Below are 19,918 nucleotides of genomic sequence, written 5' to 3'. Positions count from 1 at the left end.
TGACGTAAAAAGTGTCTGGGTAGTTTTTCTGTAACCCAGATCCTGGGTCAGACGTAAAAACCAGAGTTTGGGTATTTTTCGTGTAACCCAGATCCTGGGTCCGACGTAAAAAGTGTCTGGGTAGTTTTTCTGTAACCCAGATCCTGGGTCAGACGTAACAACCCCTTCAGGAAAATTATAAGTATTTTTTACTTATAATATTGGTTGAACAAGCTTAAATGTTATAAATATGTAAACTACATAAAATATGCTATACGGTAAAATATGATCATCCAGTGGTTGTGTCAAAAAAATAAAGAAAAAAAGCTAGTATTATTTGAATCAACTATGGGTTAAATCAACCCATTCAGCTGGGATAAATAAATTTTACTAGGTAAAATTAACCCAACATGTGTTCTGTCCTATATTATCCAGCCCTTGGGTTGAAAACAACCCAAATTGTTTTTTTTAACCCAGTGTTTTTTAGAGGGTATGCAATTTAAGATGCAGTCTGAATGTTTTATCAAATCTCGTCTGTATTCTATGCATGCAGAAAATGTGCGTACTGAATACTACACTGCACATATAACATTACTGCAGAATAGTAAAATGAGTAGTGTGCTACTTCATTATATAAAAGAATAATACTTCTTCAACATGATTTTCAACAATATTTGTTGATAAAAAGGCCCCCCATCTCACAGGCTACTCCGATTTTGATGTTTAAAAATTGGATTTCCGATAACGGAGTGCTGCAAAAGCTCTGAAAATTTTAGCCTTATTCCTCAATCTCAAACGTTGTGCTCATCTGACATCTGGGCAAGTGTGGACAGTCTTTCTTGCAGCATAGGTGATATATGGGCTAAATATAGAAACATTTAATGAAACTAAAACTGTCAATAGGTGTTGGCAAATCATTGTCTTAATGAGTAAGTTATTCAATCAATCAGTCAAGCAATTCCTTCAAAACGCAGACTCGTTCAGTTGCTTGGAGGCGTGCAATGGCTTTGGATTTGTTGCGAAAAAAAAAACTTGGTTCTAAGTCTAAAATGATAGTCACCTAACTTCTTATTGAACTGTCGTGTCGCATTTGCAATTGTGCTGATATTCGTGAAAACACCACTCTATATTCTGTTATAAATGTTAAAAACAATAACATAGAGACATTTTTGCCCCCCATATCTTTATTTTTGGGTGGCATTTTTTTTTTGTGATGGCGGGAAGTGGGGTCTTTTTCGAGCACAAGCTGCGGAGGCCCCTCCTGATGCGAGGCCTGTTTGAAGTGAAATGAGTGAAACATGGCAAAGGCATACTGGTCTTTACTTCAGCCTGGGAAAACAGTTCCATGGGCTATAGTGATTAGTGATAGAGTTGTCCCCAAATAGCAAATAGGCGCTTTTGATATAGCAAGATATTTTAAGTAACATTTGAATACATAGCCTACTTATTCAAAATAACCATTTCAGCAGATGGTGCATCAATCATTCTTAATCACTTCTGGAATATACATTACCTTTTATCTAAGAACTCCATTAAAACTGCTGTCCGTAACTTTTTTGTATTCAAGATTGATAAACATTATATAATGAGAATGTACAACTTGAATCCATTTTCCAAACCGTGTTTTTGTCTTACCCTGAATCCTTATGGTACACTTATAATAAGTGTTTATATTGGGACTATTTTAGACCAGGTAGGAACTCCTGCGGAGGAGCACAGTCCCTGCGTGACTCGCCATAGACATAAACAGAGAGAAGTAGCTCCGGCTGCAATGTTCTTCCTCAAGACGCATGCAGTTCTGTTTATTAACCGCTAGAGCGCAAAAAGTTATGGGGCCCGTTTCAATAAGGAGGTTCAACCAACTCTGAGTTTAAACCTGAACTCTGAGTTGACTTACTCTGAGATGGGAAACTCTGAGTTTTGGGTTTCAGAACAGCTGAATTGAGGTAGTTCAATCAACTCTGAGTAGACTGACTCTGAGTTAAGCTCATGCACTCCAACTATGAAAAGCCACAATCAATGGAGCTCCGAAATTACGATTCACCATGGCAACAGCACCCAACAAAAAGACTTGCATACTTCTGGGTCAATATGTAAGTTTAATTCTTAATTATTTTAATTAAGTTTAATTTTCATGGTATCCAAAAGGCAAAATAAGAATGTGGCAGCAGCTAAAAATTAAAACATATTTTAATTTTTACCCTGGTAACTGACTCTGAGTATAAGTTACCTCTCTTTTAGAAACGGGCTTGACTTACCCTGCCTTCTCGGGTTTGACATACCTCCCATTCTGAAACAGAAAACCCAGAGTTTCCCTTATTTCAGGGTTAACATACTCAGAGTTTTCATTTAACCTCCTTTCTGAAACGGGCCCCTGAACTGCAACTTTAAACAAATGGTGTAGCCTATATCTTGGCACAAGTAAAAGCATCTTTCGCAAAACAAATCTTCACAGTGATCGGAACATTAAATATGGAACCTCATATTTTATAGCTAATGAATTATTTCCTCACAATTATAGACCAATTATTTACAGAATATAGTTAGGCTACTTATTATTATTCGTCATATTGTGCACCTCCTTCCTATGCCTTTTTGACCACAGTCACAGTGGATCTTTTTTAAGTCATTGAACCTATTTTTTCCTCCAAATATAGGCTATTATATTTGGAGGAAAAAATAGGTTCAATGACTTAAAAAAGATCCACTGTGACTGTAATTGGTCTATAATATATTTTGAGACAAAACTTTTCAGTTGTATTGTAGGCTATAAATGAAGTGTTTTTCAGATATTCTTAAAGTGTAAGTCTTACTTACACTTAAAGAATATCTGAAAAACACTTAATTTATAGCCTACAATACAACTGAAAAGTTTTGTCTCAAAATATATTGGATGCAACATTTTTAAAACATATTAAATGTTGCATATTTAATACTATCACATTTGTTTGATATTGCGCACGATCTCTTGGACTTGGATCAAGTTTTAAATAACAGTATTGCAGCACTGGGTGCGCGCATCTAGAGCTCGTGCGCTGTTTTTAGTGCGCTGGGCTGGGCTCGTGCACTTTTTCCAGCCAGCCGTGAGAAACCCCGTAGCAGGAACTAGCTAAGCAGCCTTTAGCATCCAAGATGGCGGGAGCAGATAGCGACGACTCTCTTTACCCTATTGCTGTGCTAATTGACGAATTAAGAAATGAAGACGTTCAGGTAAACAAAATACGTAGTTTTACACCAAATTCTAATTTGAGAAATAGATTCGAACGCGTACGTTTGACTTGACACGAATAGCTAAGCAACAGGTAATATGGGCCTGCCCTAGTTTAGCCTACTGGCTAGCAACGGGAAGATAATTCAGGAATTTAGACACTACAATATTACATATCAAATTGACTGACAGCTAAAGCCACCAGTATGTCATTTAGCACAACCAAATGTATAATTTGATCTATGTAAAATTACCCAGTTTCGTTTGTAAATAACGCGTGACGCAGAATATAGTTTGTGTGATTGCTAACACGGTTAACGTTAGCTGTTCTGTGATTTAACGTTACCTGTTATGTCATTGACTAGCTTACTTTAATAGAGAACCCCATCATTTCAGTACCAGCCGTTTTGAAATCACGTTAAATGTTTAAATTTGAGGATAACGTACGTCTGACACGACTGTTGAATTTGAACACATTCACACAGTTTGTCATTTCAAAATAAGTCATTTCAGTAATTTAAGACACTACAAGATGATATATCAAATTTATTAGTTAAATTTTTAGTTAATTAAATGTGGAATATGTATTGCACATTTGTTTTCATACATTTAAAAGAAAGTACTGTACTACAAGATGATATCATTGTTGTTTTTAGTTAACGTCCCCAATAGGTGAGCTAATTTTCCTCCTATAATAAAGATACAGTATCGAAATCAAGTAAGGAAATAAATGGGGTTTTTGGTCTCAATATATTGTGAAAGATGTCATAATTCCGTTGTCATCTATCAAGCCATAATTTTAGAGAAGCATAGACTAGTAGTTTGTTTTGGTCCCTCAAGCAAGTCAGCTGTTTCACCATCAAATATATTTAGACTCTCTTCTTACGGGTTTCTGGTCTTTTCTACTTCTAGTTACGATTGAACAGCATTAAGAAACTGTCCACCATCGCCTTAGCTTTGGGGGTCGAAAGGACACGCACTGAACTCCTTCCTTTCCTCACAGGTAAGGTTTTTTTAGGACTGCCAGTTTATTTCCTTGCCAAAATGACTTAACATTTTTATTTTATATGAACTATTACACTCATGGAATGCTCATTGTACATAACTTTCAATTTGTCATTTTGTGATTGATCAGATACCATCTATGATGAGGATGAAGTCCTGCTTGCCCTTGCTGAACAGCTTGGGAACTTCACCATGCTGGTTGGAGGCCCTGAATATGTGCACTGTCTCCTTGTAAGCCTTTTAACTTTTGAAAATTGACTCAAAATAATTTAAAGGGGCTATATGCAACTTTTTCCCCAAAATAAACGTAACAATAGCCTTTTTATTTTACCATTTATGACTCAAACATCTCCTGATGAGCATACTGACACCTTGTCCGCTCACAGTGGGTGCACCTATAAGCCTGTATCCTATTTTTCCTATTTTCTGGCGGGTCGTCTTTTCCCGCGCTGTCTGCGGATGTGACGTCACCACCGCTGCGAGAGCGAGCAGAAAATGAGAGCAGTTCTGTTTTTTGGCCACAGGTGTCAGTTGCGAGTTTAAATTTCAGAAAAACGCATATAGCCCCTTTAAGGGTGCTTTCACACCTGTTTCGGAACCTGGTGTGTTTTCTCCCTTGGGTCAGTTAGTTTAGGCATATGTGCTGCATTATAACTTTCGTATAGTGTTTACGTGTGTCTTGACACAGTTAACCTCTAGACAGCGCTGGTAGATCCAGAGAGAGCGTGTTTGAATTTGCTGCAATATTAATACGAATGTAGTATATCATTTAAAAGTGGAAATGACCACTGTATAAAGCCGCAAGGGCTGGTCCGAATACCATTTTTTTGAGCTTCGAAGCTTCGTTAGTAATCAACACCAATATTAGAAGCTTTGGAGGGAGGGGGCTGAACATATTCTTCTCTCTAATAAAGGCAGGAATCTCAAGAAGCTGCGTGCCTCACGCGGGCAGGGCTTATATGCTCCGAGAACGGACACTGACTGCACTAGTGATACAAAACACACAAGTCTGTTATGTCCCAGTAACAAGCTCCAATATATCGCAGTAGATTCATTTAGATAATAATGGGTAATAGGCTTGCTGCGATAGTCTGTGTTACCGGTGTTCAGGCATAACACCGGTTACATCACTTGCCCACCGCGGCACTGCCCCCACCATCGTTTTGATATTTCATAGTAGTAAAAATAATTTAGTAGGAGAACAGATTAACTACAATTTAAAAACTGAACGTGCAGCGTGAGCCGAACGAGAGTCGCAGCACATCAGCAGCAGGAGTCAGATCTCATTCATCATAAGTGTGAGAAGCTGAACGGCAAGATGATCGCAGAAGATTTAGTTCCAAAGCGAAATATGAAAGAGCCTATTTAAGTGAGTTTGTCATTGTACTGTTTTGTTGTCGGCGCTAATTCTTAACCGAAAGTTGTCATTCATTCACGGCTGCACAAGAACTGTAATGTGATGGTGAGGGAGGTTTTTCTCAGTGTCACATCCCTAACGGGTAATAAAGCGAATACATTTTGATTCAATTAATGTATTTTCCACAATGTCAAACCAACGCAGCTTAACCCAAAATGCAAACTCAGACATGCGTTTCTTCCATATAAGCTCATGCAGTTGTGTGCTCTAGACAGACTACTCGGTTGCAGGGAACACTTAGGCTAAGAAGCAAATATATTTATTAAGTATAACGAGGTTGGGTTCATATTCAACTGTCCATACTATTAAAAGGTCCATCCTAGGTTATAAGATAAAAAGGTATTGTATTTCGCCAGATTTTATAGTGTAAACATATTAAAGGTCCTGTTCTTCGTGATCCCATTTTTCAAACTTTAGTTAGTGTGTATTGTTGCTGTTAGAGCATATATAATACCTGTAAAATTATAAAGCTCAAAGTTCAATGCCAAGCGAGATATTTTATTTAACAGAAGTTCCCTTTCAAAGCCTACAGCGAACGGCCGGTTTGGACTACATCCCTGTACATCCTGCTTTAATGACGTCAGTAGAACAGTTTGTTGACTAACCTCCGCCCACAAGAATACGCAAAAAAAGGGGCGTGGTCTTGTTGCTCTCCCTCGTGGAGAAGAGGATGTGTTGCGTTCGGTTGCGTTTGTCGCCATGTCGTCCAGACGCTGTTATTTTCATCCCGGAGTCAATTCACCTTTGATTGGCCTTCAGGGGCTGTAGTTTGAGCGCGTTCATCTCCCCGCTATGGTAAGAGGCGTGACCTTTCCGGGCAACGTGCGCTAAGCTGCTGTCGAATCACAACACGGGAACCGCTGGCACAATCAGAACTCGTTACGTATTTCTGAAGGAGGGACTTCATAGAACAGGGAAATCTTTCAAGCCGTTTTGAGGACAGTGAAAACAGCGGTATACAGATAAGTAAATTGTGTGAAAAATACTGTTTTTTTTTTACACGTGAAACATGAACACATGTTATATTGCACACTGTAAACACAATCAAAGCTTCAAAAAAACAGGAAAAACGGGACCTTTAAAGCGTTTCAAGGGGGATGGCAGGTGTGCGAGAAAAAAATCGAATACCAACCCACCATACGAATATTTGAATATTCTGGTCCAGCCCTAAGCCACAATAAGCTCATGCAGCGAACTTTTCAATCATCTTGATGGATGACAGAGAGGAAAGTCTGACCAACAGTTGTACTCGCATGTGACTTACATAAACACATTTTGGTATGCTTTGAAATGTTGCCCTGTGAAAGCGAACCGAGCCATGCAACATTGTAACAAATTAAGTCCCTGTTTCCCAACTGTGGCAAACTGAATTTGAATTTGTTTTCTTGTGTCTTTTCTTACTTGTTTTTTTTTCAGCCTCCTTTGGAGAGTCTGGCTACAGTTGAAGAGACAGTGGTGCGAGACAAGGCAGTGGAGTCCCTGCGGAAAATCTCCCATGAGCACTCTCCAGTGGACCTGGAAGTGCACTTTGAGCCTCTGGTGAAGCGTTTGGCCAGCGGTGACTGGTTCACGTCCCGTACCTCTGCCTGTGGTCTCTTCAGTGTATGCTACCCACGAGTTTCCAGTACAGTCAAAGCTGAGATCCGCCAGTAAGTTCAACATATTTGTGAGGAGTGCTTCACTTTAATAATACTTTTTTCAGTTGGGAAACATTGACATATTTAATTCAGGATTGTTCATATCAAGAACATACTGAACGAAAAATAACCAACCCATTTTACAATACAGATAATACTTATGCACTGTTTTAGGCCAGGTTTTCACATTTTTGTGTAAATTGACGACAAATGCTCAATCTGAGGCAATTTAGTGCTCGTTCACGTAAGAGAGTTGCATTTTGTGGGGGTTAAGATACAGGGCAAGGGAAAGTTCAGGAGGAGGAGTCATAGATCTGCAACAGAACATCAGCAAGCATGGCTTCTTCAAGCAAACATTCTCTCCTTCATATTATTCTGTTTTTCTTTTTCGCTGCAAGTCACTGCACCGACTACTTGTATCACAAGCTTCTAGCAGGTTTCTAAAATGAATAAATCTAGTCTTGCGAGTGATCTTGTGTTATTTCCTGTATCACTTCTTGCGTATTTGGTTGTGAAATGTAGTTTGTAGACCAGACAAAGATGTCAGGGATTCCTCCTATTGAAATGTAATGTGTGACCCCCTATTTCTGATCCGTTGTGTTTTGTGCGCACAACAGCAACTATATTGTTGTGTAGTGTAAGAATAACAGCGATTCGAATTGTATTTTTAAAAAAAGGAATATTACAGTATTTATTAATAATTTTTCTGCACACATAAATTTTTTTTAACGTTCATGTGCCCTCATAACCTTTAATCAAAATTATTGCTGAATACGTAAATGTAGTAATTCTTTTTACTGTATTACAGTTGAATGTAATACAATGATTGTATTAAAATCAGTATGAATAAAAAAAACAAAGAACAATTACTGTAAGTGGTAAATGTTTCTTGATTTTGGAGTGAAATATGAACCAGACTAGGGATGTACTGTATCGTGATCGCCTCTGATGCTGCAATTTTTGCTGGTTTGGGTATCCATCAGACTGGACAATAAAAGTTTTCGTGCACTATATTATAATTCTTCCAAAGCCATTTGATAGCTTAATGCAGGCAGACGGATATTTATGTTGTTAAATTTAAAAGAAGAAAGAATCCTCTGCCACTAATTCTCCATTCAGCATTCAATTAGCATGTCAAATTGTTTTTCATAAATTTATTTTTATAAGAATAAAAATAGTAAATTGTAATATGTTTATTTACATAACACCATATTTATCACTACACTTAGGCCCTGTTTAAATCCATCTCCTTTTGTCCACTTTTGACCTCTTTTGTCCTGATTTCTTCAATGGGAGGGTCTATGGGTGGGTTAATGTATGGACTAATGGAAGTAAGCTTATGCAATTGACATATGAACGCAAAAGGAGATGACGGAAAAATATAGAGCTGCAGCTTTCCTTTCTGTTCTGAAAGCCACAAGACCATGCTGAACGCTGTGAGTGCATGTTAGAAATCAGGAATGGTGAAAGAACATGATGCTTGGTACATCCTCAAACCAAACTTAGGCCTTAAATCTCGTCTGGGTAGTGCGGTTCCCATGATGTTTACTAGTTTGCCTATAATGTTTATTAGGTCAGTAGGCAGAGAGTAGGGTTTTTTTTGTGGCTGTTTGAACAGATTTGACCACATGATTGTCTACACTACGAAAACGCTCTAATCCGTTTTCGACTACCTCTGGTAGTATAAAATTACTGTGTACCCAATTTTTTTTTCTAGAATTACTGTTGTTGCTGAATTATCCACTCACCAAGTTTATAATGTTTTTTTTTTTGTTATAGATTATATATTTTGATTCATTTGTTATAATGAAGCTATAATGAAGTAGTGTGTATTTAGTGGATTGTGGTGTGTAACCGTGATCATCAGTTCCACACACACGCACACACGCACACACACACACACACACACACACACACACACACACACACACACACACACACACACACACACACACACACACACACACACACACACACACACACACACACACACACACACACACACACACACACACAGTGGTAAAGATATTTTGATCAATGATCAAGAAAAGCTTTTTACATTACTTCTTTCTCTTGCTTTGGCATGTTTGTATCAAATATCAACTGCTGTAACAGCAGGGCTCCAGACCCAATAGCTCTCTTTTTGATTTTCTTTTTACAGAACCTATAATGAGTTCTGTCCTCAGACAGATTTTTATCCCTGTTCTGACGGCATCCATAGGAATGTATGTTGTTTTGTGGTGATTATTCACTCTCGGTATGAATAGCCATTTAGACTAAGCATAATTATAGTTATAGTAGTGTTAATGTTAAAATAACCAAAGTAGTACGAAAAATGACTACCTCATCCTCTTCATTTTCCATTTATTTGACACATGTTAACACATGTACCGTCTCTCCTCAGGCACTTCCGCACCCTGTGTTCTGATGATACTCCCATGGTGCGCCGTGCAGCTGCCTCCAAGCTGGGTGAATTTGCCAAAGTGTTGGAGCTGGAGTATGTTAAGAGTGACATCATTTCTCTCTTCACTGCATTGGCATCTGATGAACAGGTCTGGTTTCAGTAATACTCAGTAAAATGTAAACACTCTAATTTAGTCATTACTCCAGCCACAGCTAAATGTTTTGAGCACACGTTGCATGACAAGACCAATGCAGTCTTGAAAGGTTTTCATTGTGTTTATGTATCTCAGTGCTGCAGCAGAATTGTATGGTAAATATCAAAAGTGTTTTCTTCTGACATCTGAATGCAAACATTTACATCGCTGTAGGACTCTGTTCGTCTCCTGGCTGTGGAGGCTGGCGTCAGCATTGCCACTCTGTTGCCACAAGAGGATCTGGAAGCTCTGGTGATGCCCACCCTGCGCCAGGCAGCAGAGGACAAGTCCTGGAGGGTTCGCTACATGGTTGCAGACAAATTCTCTGATGTAAGCGTAATTATGTGCAATTAAATTTTATTGGAAAATCTAAGTGCTTACCACAAAATTCAGTTTGCATGCAGTCGGACAGCTTCTACCCCAAATGATTCATAATGCAATCATAACTACACTATCGTTCAAAAGTCTGGGGTCTGTAAGATGTTTTGGATAGAAGTTTCTTATACTCAGCAAGGCTGCATGTTATTGTAAAAAAATATTACAATTTAAAATATATAATAATTGAAAACGTTATTTTAAAATATAATTTATTCCTGTAATGGCGAAGCTCAATTTTCAGCATCATTACTCCAGTTTTCATAGTCAAATGATGCTTCAGAAATCATTCTAATATGCAGATTTTTTTGCTCAAGAAACATTTCTTATCACAAATGAAAATGGCCCCCCCTGCTCAATATTTGTGTGGAAATTGATTAAAATGATTTGAATAGAAAATTCAAAAGAACTGCATTTATTTGAAATGGCAATCCTTTGTAACTTTTTTCACTGTTGTGTGCGATCAATTTAATGCGTCCATGCTGAATAAAATAAAAATCTGGCTAACCTCAAACTTTTGAACGGTATAGTTTTAATTTGGCTGATGTTCATTGCTGCTCTTTTACTCTCGGAGCAGATTTAAATAAATCTGTAATCTGTTGAAGCGACTGTGACTAATCTGTGTGTGCTTTATACAAGTGCAACAGGCACACACTGCGATCAGCAAATTCTTCATGCAGACTGATAGATCAAGCGCGACAAGCTTCAATCTTTTATTGTAAGCTTGGCTTAAGTGAGTCTGGTATAAACGGAGTAACCACTCTGACAGTTGATCCAATAAAGGACTCATCAAACTGATTCAAACCACTAAATCTTGTGAGGTTCATAAATTCAATGTTGATTCAAGAGTGGCAGAGCTCTACCATTGAATACTGATGTAGCGATCATGTTTATATGATCTGTATTTGTGCTCTTTTTTTAACTTTGTTATATATTGCCTATGATATTTTAAGCTTCCTGAAAATCTTTTCCCTAGTATGTATCAGTGCTAAGGTTCAACAGCTGGTTCCACAGTTTCAGGATGACATCTCATAACAGTTCACTGGTCTCTATAATCCTGCTCTCATGGTCATTGTTGTGTATTGTTGTGCAACTTGACCTAAATGCAGCATATTATTTCATGTCATTGGATGATTTTGGATTATCCTCTTGAAATGGCAGATATTTTACAGGGAAAATAATGTTTAATGCAGTTATATAAATCCCTATAAAAAGCCTGGGTGTAAAAAGCAATGGCATTTTGACCTGCTTTAGAAATGAGTTCTGTACCTCATCTCACACAGTGCTAGAATAGCACTGGAAGTTAATTTGTCCTGCAGTCTGCAGGAAACGCTGAGGTGCTGCTGTGAAATGCAAATATGAAATGACATTCTTTTCTCTGTGAATTTACAGCTGCAGAAAGCTGTGGGTCCAGAAATCACAAAGAATGATCTAGTGCCAGCCTTCCAAAACCTTCTGAAAGACTGTGAGGCTGAGGTTCGTGCCGCTGCTGCAAACAAAGTCAAAGGTGAGAGAAGGCATCAGAGCAACCATGGAATATGTGACTGAAGTAGGGATGGGCAAGAGTACTCAACTACTCGAACGTGACAGCAACGATCGATCATGAAAACGATGATTGAGATGATTGAAAACAAAAAAATTTTGTATTGGTTATTATGACATTTTAGGCGGTACCTGAAGTCTGATTGGTTAGCGTTAGACAGCATGCCTTCCAGACCGGCGAAATAAAGTGAAACTGGATTTGAAAGCACGCACAGCAATGATGTCTGGAATCATTTTGATCATGAAATACAGTTAAGTACAAGATGTGCACTGCCAATCTGTCATATACATAGCATTATAATGATAACACCATTGTAACAGAATGTTGTAAATTCTCTGTGCTTTAGTTTGTTTGGTTGAGTTTATTAACCAGCTAGCAAAGTGCTGCCGTTATACCGACTGGTGTTCATTCTCTTAAGTTTCAGCTCAAATGCGATGTCCGACATTATCGACTCTGGGTTATTTGAGACAGTTATATTATTTTTATATTGGCTATTTCTTTTTTCAAAATCATTGATGATTTTAGTTATGCAGCAGTGTTATTTTGTTACCACTCTTTCATTAGAAAAAAAATCCCAATAGTTGAGTATACAGGGTTTTTCCTACATTGACATTTTTTTGGCGGCCACCAAAACAAACTTTTGTCCCGCCAAAGCCTTTTGATGATTTATGAGTGATGTAGATGACTGCTGTGCTTGTGATAGGGCGCATGTTAGAGTGACAGACAGAAGGAGCAGAGAGCCCTCCCCCGCGCGCACTCTCTCTGTCTTCAAAATAAGCACTGTCATAGCTTTCTAATATTTCACATATTACATTAATCAAAATCAAAAGTTCGGAAGACTGAATCCATGTTGCACGTGGCGCATTCGGACATTTATTTATTTTTTCTTGAATTACTAGGGCTGGGCACCGAACGGCGATACTTTTATGGTATTAAACGAAAAACTCCGATACTATGAGTATCGAAAAAACTCCGATACTATGAGTATCGAAAAAATGATTTATCTTTCGGTGCCAAATTTCGGTTCCAAAAGCCAAGCGGCTGTGTCTGTGTGAGCCTGTAGCATACTTGCATGTAAGGACCTAAAGCACCGGCGATTGGCTGTCCACCACCACGTGACGGGGAGGATTTCTAAAGATACTCGCAGTCACACAACACAAGTGTGGCTACACTTTATAAAAGTGGATGCCGAGTCAGCAAAGTGCAACATATGCGATAAGAGTATTGCAACCAAAGGCTCAAAAGGAAAACTTTCTGTGAGCTGTAAGTTCACAAACAGTGCGAGTGAATCACCGGGTACGCGCTCTCTTTCCCTCTCAAAATGCTCAAATGGCTTCACATCAGCGCATCGCATCTGCACTAAAATCAAGCTTCACAGTTAACACAGGATTTGCCACTTGCACAATCAAGGCAGTGTCGCATCAAGTGTTAATTTTGACAGCATATTTTGATTTAGTTTTAGTCATAGTCTTTTGACTAAAATGCCATTTAGTTTTAGTCATATTTTAGTCACCTGAATTGTTTTTAGTTTTAGTCGACTAAATATCATAAGATTTTAGTGGACTAAATCTACAGTAGATTTAGTCTCCTAAAATCTAATGAGTTTAGTTAAATTGTAATACATTAAGCATTTAAGTATTAAATAACCGACTGTCACTTGAACTGACATTTTGAAATCATTTTGTTTTTGACATTAAAAATACTCGAAAGAGAGCTCAATTCACTTTTTTGTTTGTTTTTAAAAACATCTATATAGTTTTTTATAACTTTGTATTTCTGTTTTAGTTAGTGTATCATGTTAAGCTAAAGCTTCAAATAAGTTTTTTTTTTAAATTTCAGTTAACATTTTTTTAATTTCAAGTAACGAAGATTTAAATGGTTTTAGTTAACTATTATAACCCTGATACCTTATTTAATATGTGTCAAATACTGGTCTTTCCTCCTGAATATGAATTAAATGGGAATTAAATTAAATACAGTTTATTGTGTAAGCAAAAACAAATATAAAATGCGTGACTTTTAATTATAAACCAGCTGGAAATACACCGGGACTCTTATTTTGAAATATCACCTTACTATTGTTGCAGTTGCAGGAGCTCATTCAAGTTCAGATGAGGAGATAAATATGCATTGTTACAACCGTCTAAAACACATTACTATATAAACATCGTAAAGTAAACATTGTCATTATTCATCAGCATTACTTCATAAACAATTGCCTGGCATAAATGTGTGTTATTCATTGATTGTGAGCCGCTCTGGAGCGCTGGATTGGGGATGCGTGAGTGAGCCTGTAGAAGCGCAACAGCGCTTTGTTTTCCAGCGGTTAGATCAGCACGTTCAAATCAAATGTGTGCATCTGTTACACAGGATAGCAGTTCTGACTGGATCTCTTCCCTAATCGTCCCTCCCTAACATTTTCGTCTCGTTTTTATTTGTTGACGAAAATGACAGTGGATTTTCGTTATAGTTTTTGTCATCCATCACTAGTTTTTATTTAGTTATCGTTTTTATTTAGTTATCTCTTTTTTTTGTCAGTGAAAAAAGGTCGTTGACGAAAATTGTGACAAATTATTCGTCAACTAAATTAACACTGGTCGCATCGTCACTAAAGTTTATCATTTGCATTTATTTTTAAGTCTTGCCAGTGTTCAAACCACACACACACACACACACACACACACACACACACACACACACACACACACAGGCCATCTCACAAAAAGCTTGCAAATACAAATTGCGCTGAAATGGTCAAATACACACAAATGTCTGTACTAAATTACCGTCTTGACGAGTATGCACGTAAACCCCGTCGTGACTCGCGAGTGAACATTTGTGCAACTGCATGTAACCGTGTTCGCTCTTAAAGTGAGTTCCTCTTTGTCTTGTGTTGTTTGATTAACCTTTATGACACTCACTGCTCTTGAATGACTAACTTTTGCAACCTTAAGTGTAAGGATTAATCTAATTTAATTTATTCAGGGAAGACCAATATTAATTTACATTTGATTCCTTATTAAATGCCTTTAGTATTTCTTACCTCAATACTAATGTTAGACCTACCTGACAATTTGTCTTTAAAAACAAAAATGCACTGCATGATCAAATATTTAGGTGAGAATTATATACATATATATGAAAAATGCACTGCATGATCAAATATTTAGGTGAGAATTATATACATATATATGACAAGAGTCTAAGGGGGGGATTCCCCCATTGTCAGAAATAAAATTCAGAATGAATGAATGTCTGTAAAATTCCCTATAAATAATTCTACATGATAAAAAGAAGGCTTCAAATAGATCGGTATCGGTGATCATATCGGCAGATACTGCTTCCTGTGATCGACGATCGGTGATCGGCTCCAAAAATCCTGATTGGAGCACCCTTACAAAAACCTCAACCAGTTTTATTAATATTGTTACCCTGAGTGAGAAGTGTTACCAGAATTTGTTTTAAAGGGGTGGTAAAACACATTTTTTCGAAGGCTTGATTGTGTTTGTGGGGTGCACTGTAACATGTGTTTCGCTTCGTTTTAAAAAAATTGCATTATTGTTAATATATTTTACCTTTATTCTACACTGCTCTGTCCCTCCTTGTTAAAACGGTCTGATGGTTTCCGGGTTCTATGAAGCCAGTCCCTCAAAAATACACAATGGGCTCAGATTGGTTAGCTGGCCCAGTGTGTTGTGATTCGCTAACCGCCTAGTGCACGTTTGTCGGAAACGTCACGCCCCTTACCTTTACCGGTAGACTGTGCTTTGGGTAGTATTAGAAACAATGGTGTCAATAAAACCATACCAATTTGAGCCTGAATCAGACCCAGACAATTTTAGTGAAGATGATCGAGCAGAACCTGTTCAGTCCTCAAGAGTAAAGACTGCGGATCTATAGTGATCGCTACTGAATGGCACCGTTACTTTTGTATTTTTAGAACGATTATGCCAAATATCTGTCGCAAGAACTATTAACCCAAAACGAACACTAAACATTGGCTTTACTATAGTATCCAAATCAAACACAGAACCATGTTTAGCATGTCTGTAGATAAACAATACATAAAAGCTCTAATCAAAGAATAATTTACACTAATGCCAAGTTCGCTGTTAAGATTTAAAAAAAAGTTTGTAACGTTAGGTGTTTGTCGAATAACGTTAAGTATGAATGAGCATTTAACAAACTGGTTTGCAGAGCCATACAGCGTTGTCATCTGTGTACTTCCTTGCTACAACGTACAATTAACAATACGAACTATTACAGGAAAACACATCGACGAAAAATAAATCATACTTACAGGTTGTGGCCTGTAAACAGCTTCTGTTTTTAAATCCATCTTTCAGGACAAGCCTTTGTGCGAATCCTGCATTGAACTTGTGAAGATTGTGGAAGCTTTCCTCTGTGTGATATGGGAGCCGCGCGCGCCCGTCGTGCATGATTCACACTGGCAGTGTTTGTCTCGCGCAGCTGAACCGCGGCTCGTGTATTGCAAATATAGACGAATATTGTCCATTATGTCACATTTTCCGGTCTTCTCCTCCGACCCCTGTCTGTCTCGTGCTTTGATTTATGATGGGCAGCATATATCTGCTGCAAATGCGACCTGTTCCCCTTTGTCTCATACACACATGCATATAACATGTTGTATGTTAAATGCACTGCAACGCACCCCCGTCAGGCTGAACAAAGTGGACCTGCAATCCGGATGAAAATAACAGCATTTCGTCGGCATTGCGGCAACAACACTCCAGCCTACTAACTATACCACAACAACTATTCCCCGCGGCGATACAAAATGGCCTCGCCCTCCCCCCCCCCCCCTTATTTCATATTCTCGGAGGAGGGGTTTATGTAAATATTGGGGCTGGTGATGTCAGCAACCCTGGAGGAATGTCTAGTAGTCTCTAACGGCCATTTGCTGTAGTCCTTAGAAATTGATTTCTTTAAAAGCAAATATCTCCCTTTGCTTTAAAGGTCCCATGGCATGAAATTTTCATTTTATGAGGTATTTCAACATTAATATGAGTTCCCCTAGCCTGAATATTGTCCCCAAGTGGATAGAAATGTTGATCGGTGTAAACCCGAGTTCTGGCTGTCTCTCTCTGCCTTTGAGAAAATGACAGGCCAGACGAGCCAATCCTGAAGTCTCCTGGTTTGACGTCCAAGCAGGAACGGTTACCTCCCTTTCCTCCACCCAGAGAATCTGCCACACCCATGCAAACACTCGAGATCATTAACGTTACTTGTGAACGAGTGAACACTGGCAGTTTCTCAGTGTTTGGATGTACAAATGAAAACAGAAGTCTTTCTTCAGTTCCTTCTGATCTGTGATCATTGATTTCTTATGTGTAGCTTATTATTTATTAGTTGTGGACACGCAGCGGCTTCTCTCTCTCCCGACAGAACGGTGTTTTCGTGTTTTCTATCTTGTGAGTCAGTGTTTTTGTACGTCCTTGTCGCGTCTATCTGTTCTAAAATGTGCATACAGTCTTTTCTGTTTAACATCAGCAGTCACATCTTTAGAGATAAACTTCACGCACGCCGAAGCTCGGCCTCCAACATCCCCGACCCCCAGTACTGCATCTGGCCCACAGCGGAGGCACCAAACGCGGCGTGAGATTAAGCAGAAGGGGGGTAAGCGTGAGGGTATCCGGCTAGGCTAGCCAGCTTTCCCCACAATAAACTGGATTACATTCGATTACTGCTGTCGTGTCTTTGTTTGCGCTGTGTAACGTTACTCAATGCGCGTCAATGACGCTATTCATATGATTGGAACATATCTAGAAATAATGCTATACTCAACACTTACTAACTCGTTCATCTCGCTGTAATGGTACATTGCATGTGTTACAAAGTTGGTAGAATAATGATGAAGAGGACTCGGCGTGACTGGGACTCGTGTTTATTCAGAACTCTCAGATACAAACACAATAAACTCGCGCTGACTGACAGCGCTCTCATAACTCAGTAGTTACTATAAATAACTTTGTTAGCAATCACTTCGTCTCCGTGATGTCCGGTTCGCGAACGAATCATTCTTTTGAATCGGTTCTTTTTAGTGAACCGAACCAGTTCACCAAATCGGACTGAATCGTTCTAAACGGTTCGCGTCTCGAGTCAGCGCTGATCCATAATTTACTAAAGTTACTAACTTTCTGACATGAGTGACAGCCCCTCCGACTAGAAATAAACTAATAACCTGAAGTATATTCTAGTAACTACAACAGTTCACCCTGAACTGAGACATGCTGAGAGAACTGATGAGAAGTGAACACAGGTCCATCCGTCTCTCTGGCAGACTCGTGCCTGCTCGTGCCTCGTTAAACCACGCCCCCTCCGCTCATTTAAAATGCAAAGATGTCAGCCAATCACAACAGTGGGCGTTTTTACTGAAGTCTCACAGCAGACACACCTCTTGAAGCAGGGCATTCAGCCACAGGGCAAACAGCAGTATAGAAAAAATGCCTTTTATTTCTAAATTATGACATTTTATGATGTAAAAATCATACTAATAATATAAGTACACCTCAGAAAACACTATAAAATAATAGAAAAATGCCATGCCATGGGACCTTTAAACTTTGAACGTTGTAACTTTGCAGATGCTGTTTATGCTCAAACAGCAACATTACACACTAGCTAAAGTTAGAAAAGTGAAATCGTGGTTTACCACCCCTTTAATTAAGGTGAAAAATAAAAGTTTTGTGTTTAATGTATTTTTGTTGATGCTGAAATGGATTTTAAAATATATGGTATCGAAAAAAGTATCATTAGGATCCGGTATCGAAACTGAGGTCTTGAAATTGGCACCGGATCGAAAGATTTTGAACAATACCCAGCCCTATGAATTACTGCTGGGTGTGAATTGCGCTCAAAAAACGCTGACTCTTCTCTGACCAGCTGACATAAACCATACTTTCAATAAACGGGAAACAAATCCTATCCAGTTATGAAGTGTTTCCTGTGTGTTGACAAATCTTTTGCGATGTTCTATCAGACGGGATACGCACACAACACATCTGCTAATGTCCGATTCGCTGATCTAATGACTCTTTTGAACTGAATAATTTTAACGACTGTTTAAAACAACTGATCTGCCCAACACTAAACTAACGAATCAGTTTAATCATTTACTCAGAACACTTCTGAAATGAGAACACAAGTGTGCTCATCCAATTTAGCAAGAGTGGATAGTAAGAATTTTATCCAGTCTTTCAGCTTATTTATGTTGACAATGTGTAGTGAAATAAATAGCCTTATTTAATTTTTTTTAGACTGGAGTGAGGTGAAACCAGAACAAAGTTGTTATTAGCTAGCTGATCATTTTATGAAATTGTATATGGCAAAAAATGTGGCTGTTAATTTTTTTTTAATACTACTACTTAATATTGATATGATTATATACCAAAACAATGAGGAACAAAAACAAACATCAAGGTATCAAAATAAGATAAGCAAAAATTACAAACTGTTTATTTGAATTTATTTAAAATTTATTGTCATTATTGCGCTTGCAGATCACGTGGGTTGGGTACTTTTTTCTGTGCGTGCGTGTGTGTGTGTGTGTATGGATGACCATGTCTGTCAGCCACCACCGAAGACCATTTTTGACCCAGGAAAAACCATTAGTATATTTGAAGTACAAACATTGTCGGTGAACTATAAAGGCAAAAAAATAAAATAAATCATCCCGCCCCTACTATGAAGTTGAATACTTTTCTTATTAGTCACAAATCCAAATTTGCGCGGTTTGTTCATATTTTGTTTGCTTGACATTAATTGCTTCAAGGGCAATTTCAGCGTTATGGACATGACATTTGCTGTCAAAACTGTAAATATAAATTCTTAGAGAATGCATTTAATACCAATACAGGTGCTGGTCATATAATTAGAATATCATCAAAAGTTGATTTATTTAACTAATTCCATTCAAAAAAATGAAACTTGTATATTATATTCATTCAATACACACAGACTGATATATTTCAAATGTTTATTTATTTTAATTTTGAATATAACTGACAACTAAGAAAATCCCAAATTCAGTATCTCAGAAAATTTGAATATTGTGAGAAGGTTCAATATTGAAGACACCTGGTGCCACACTCTAATCAGTTAATTAACTCCAAACACCTGCAAAGGCCTTTAAATGGT

At 38.1% G+C, this 19,918-nt stretch overlaps 1 protein-coding gene across 1 annotated transcript in view; it reads left to right on the top strand.

Annotated features, from left to right (window-relative positions):
- Positions 1 to 3,030: 3,030 nt before the first annotated feature.
- Positions 3,031 to 19,918, top strand: part of ppp2r1ba (protein phosphatase 2, regulatory subunit A, beta a) — a 36,621-nt gene continuing 19,733 nt past the window's right edge. The window contains exons 1-7 of the mRNA XM_079814630.1: positions 3,031 to 3,189; positions 4,100 to 4,190; positions 4,323 to 4,423; positions 7,026 to 7,258; positions 9,651 to 9,798; positions 10,018 to 10,173; positions 11,611 to 11,725. Of these exons, the coding sequence (XP_079670756.1) occupies positions 3,112 to 3,189; positions 4,100 to 4,190; positions 4,323 to 4,423; positions 7,026 to 7,258; positions 9,651 to 9,798; positions 10,018 to 10,173; positions 11,611 to 11,725 (922 nt within the window). The 5' untranslated portion in view covers positions 3,031 to 3,111. The remainder of the gene's footprint in view (positions 3,190 to 4,099; positions 4,191 to 4,322; positions 4,424 to 7,025; positions 7,259 to 9,650; positions 9,799 to 10,017; positions 10,174 to 11,610; positions 11,726 to 19,918) is intronic.

This window comes from Gobio gobio (genome assembly GCF_949357685.1).
Source record: "Gobio gobio genome assembly, chromosome: 4".
Classification (NCBI taxonomy): Eukaryota; Metazoa; Chordata; class Actinopteri; order Cypriniformes; family Gobionidae; genus Gobio; species Gobio gobio.
The sequence above is the reverse complement of the archived record's forward strand: the minus strand, read 5'-3'. Positions and strand labels throughout refer to the sequence as shown.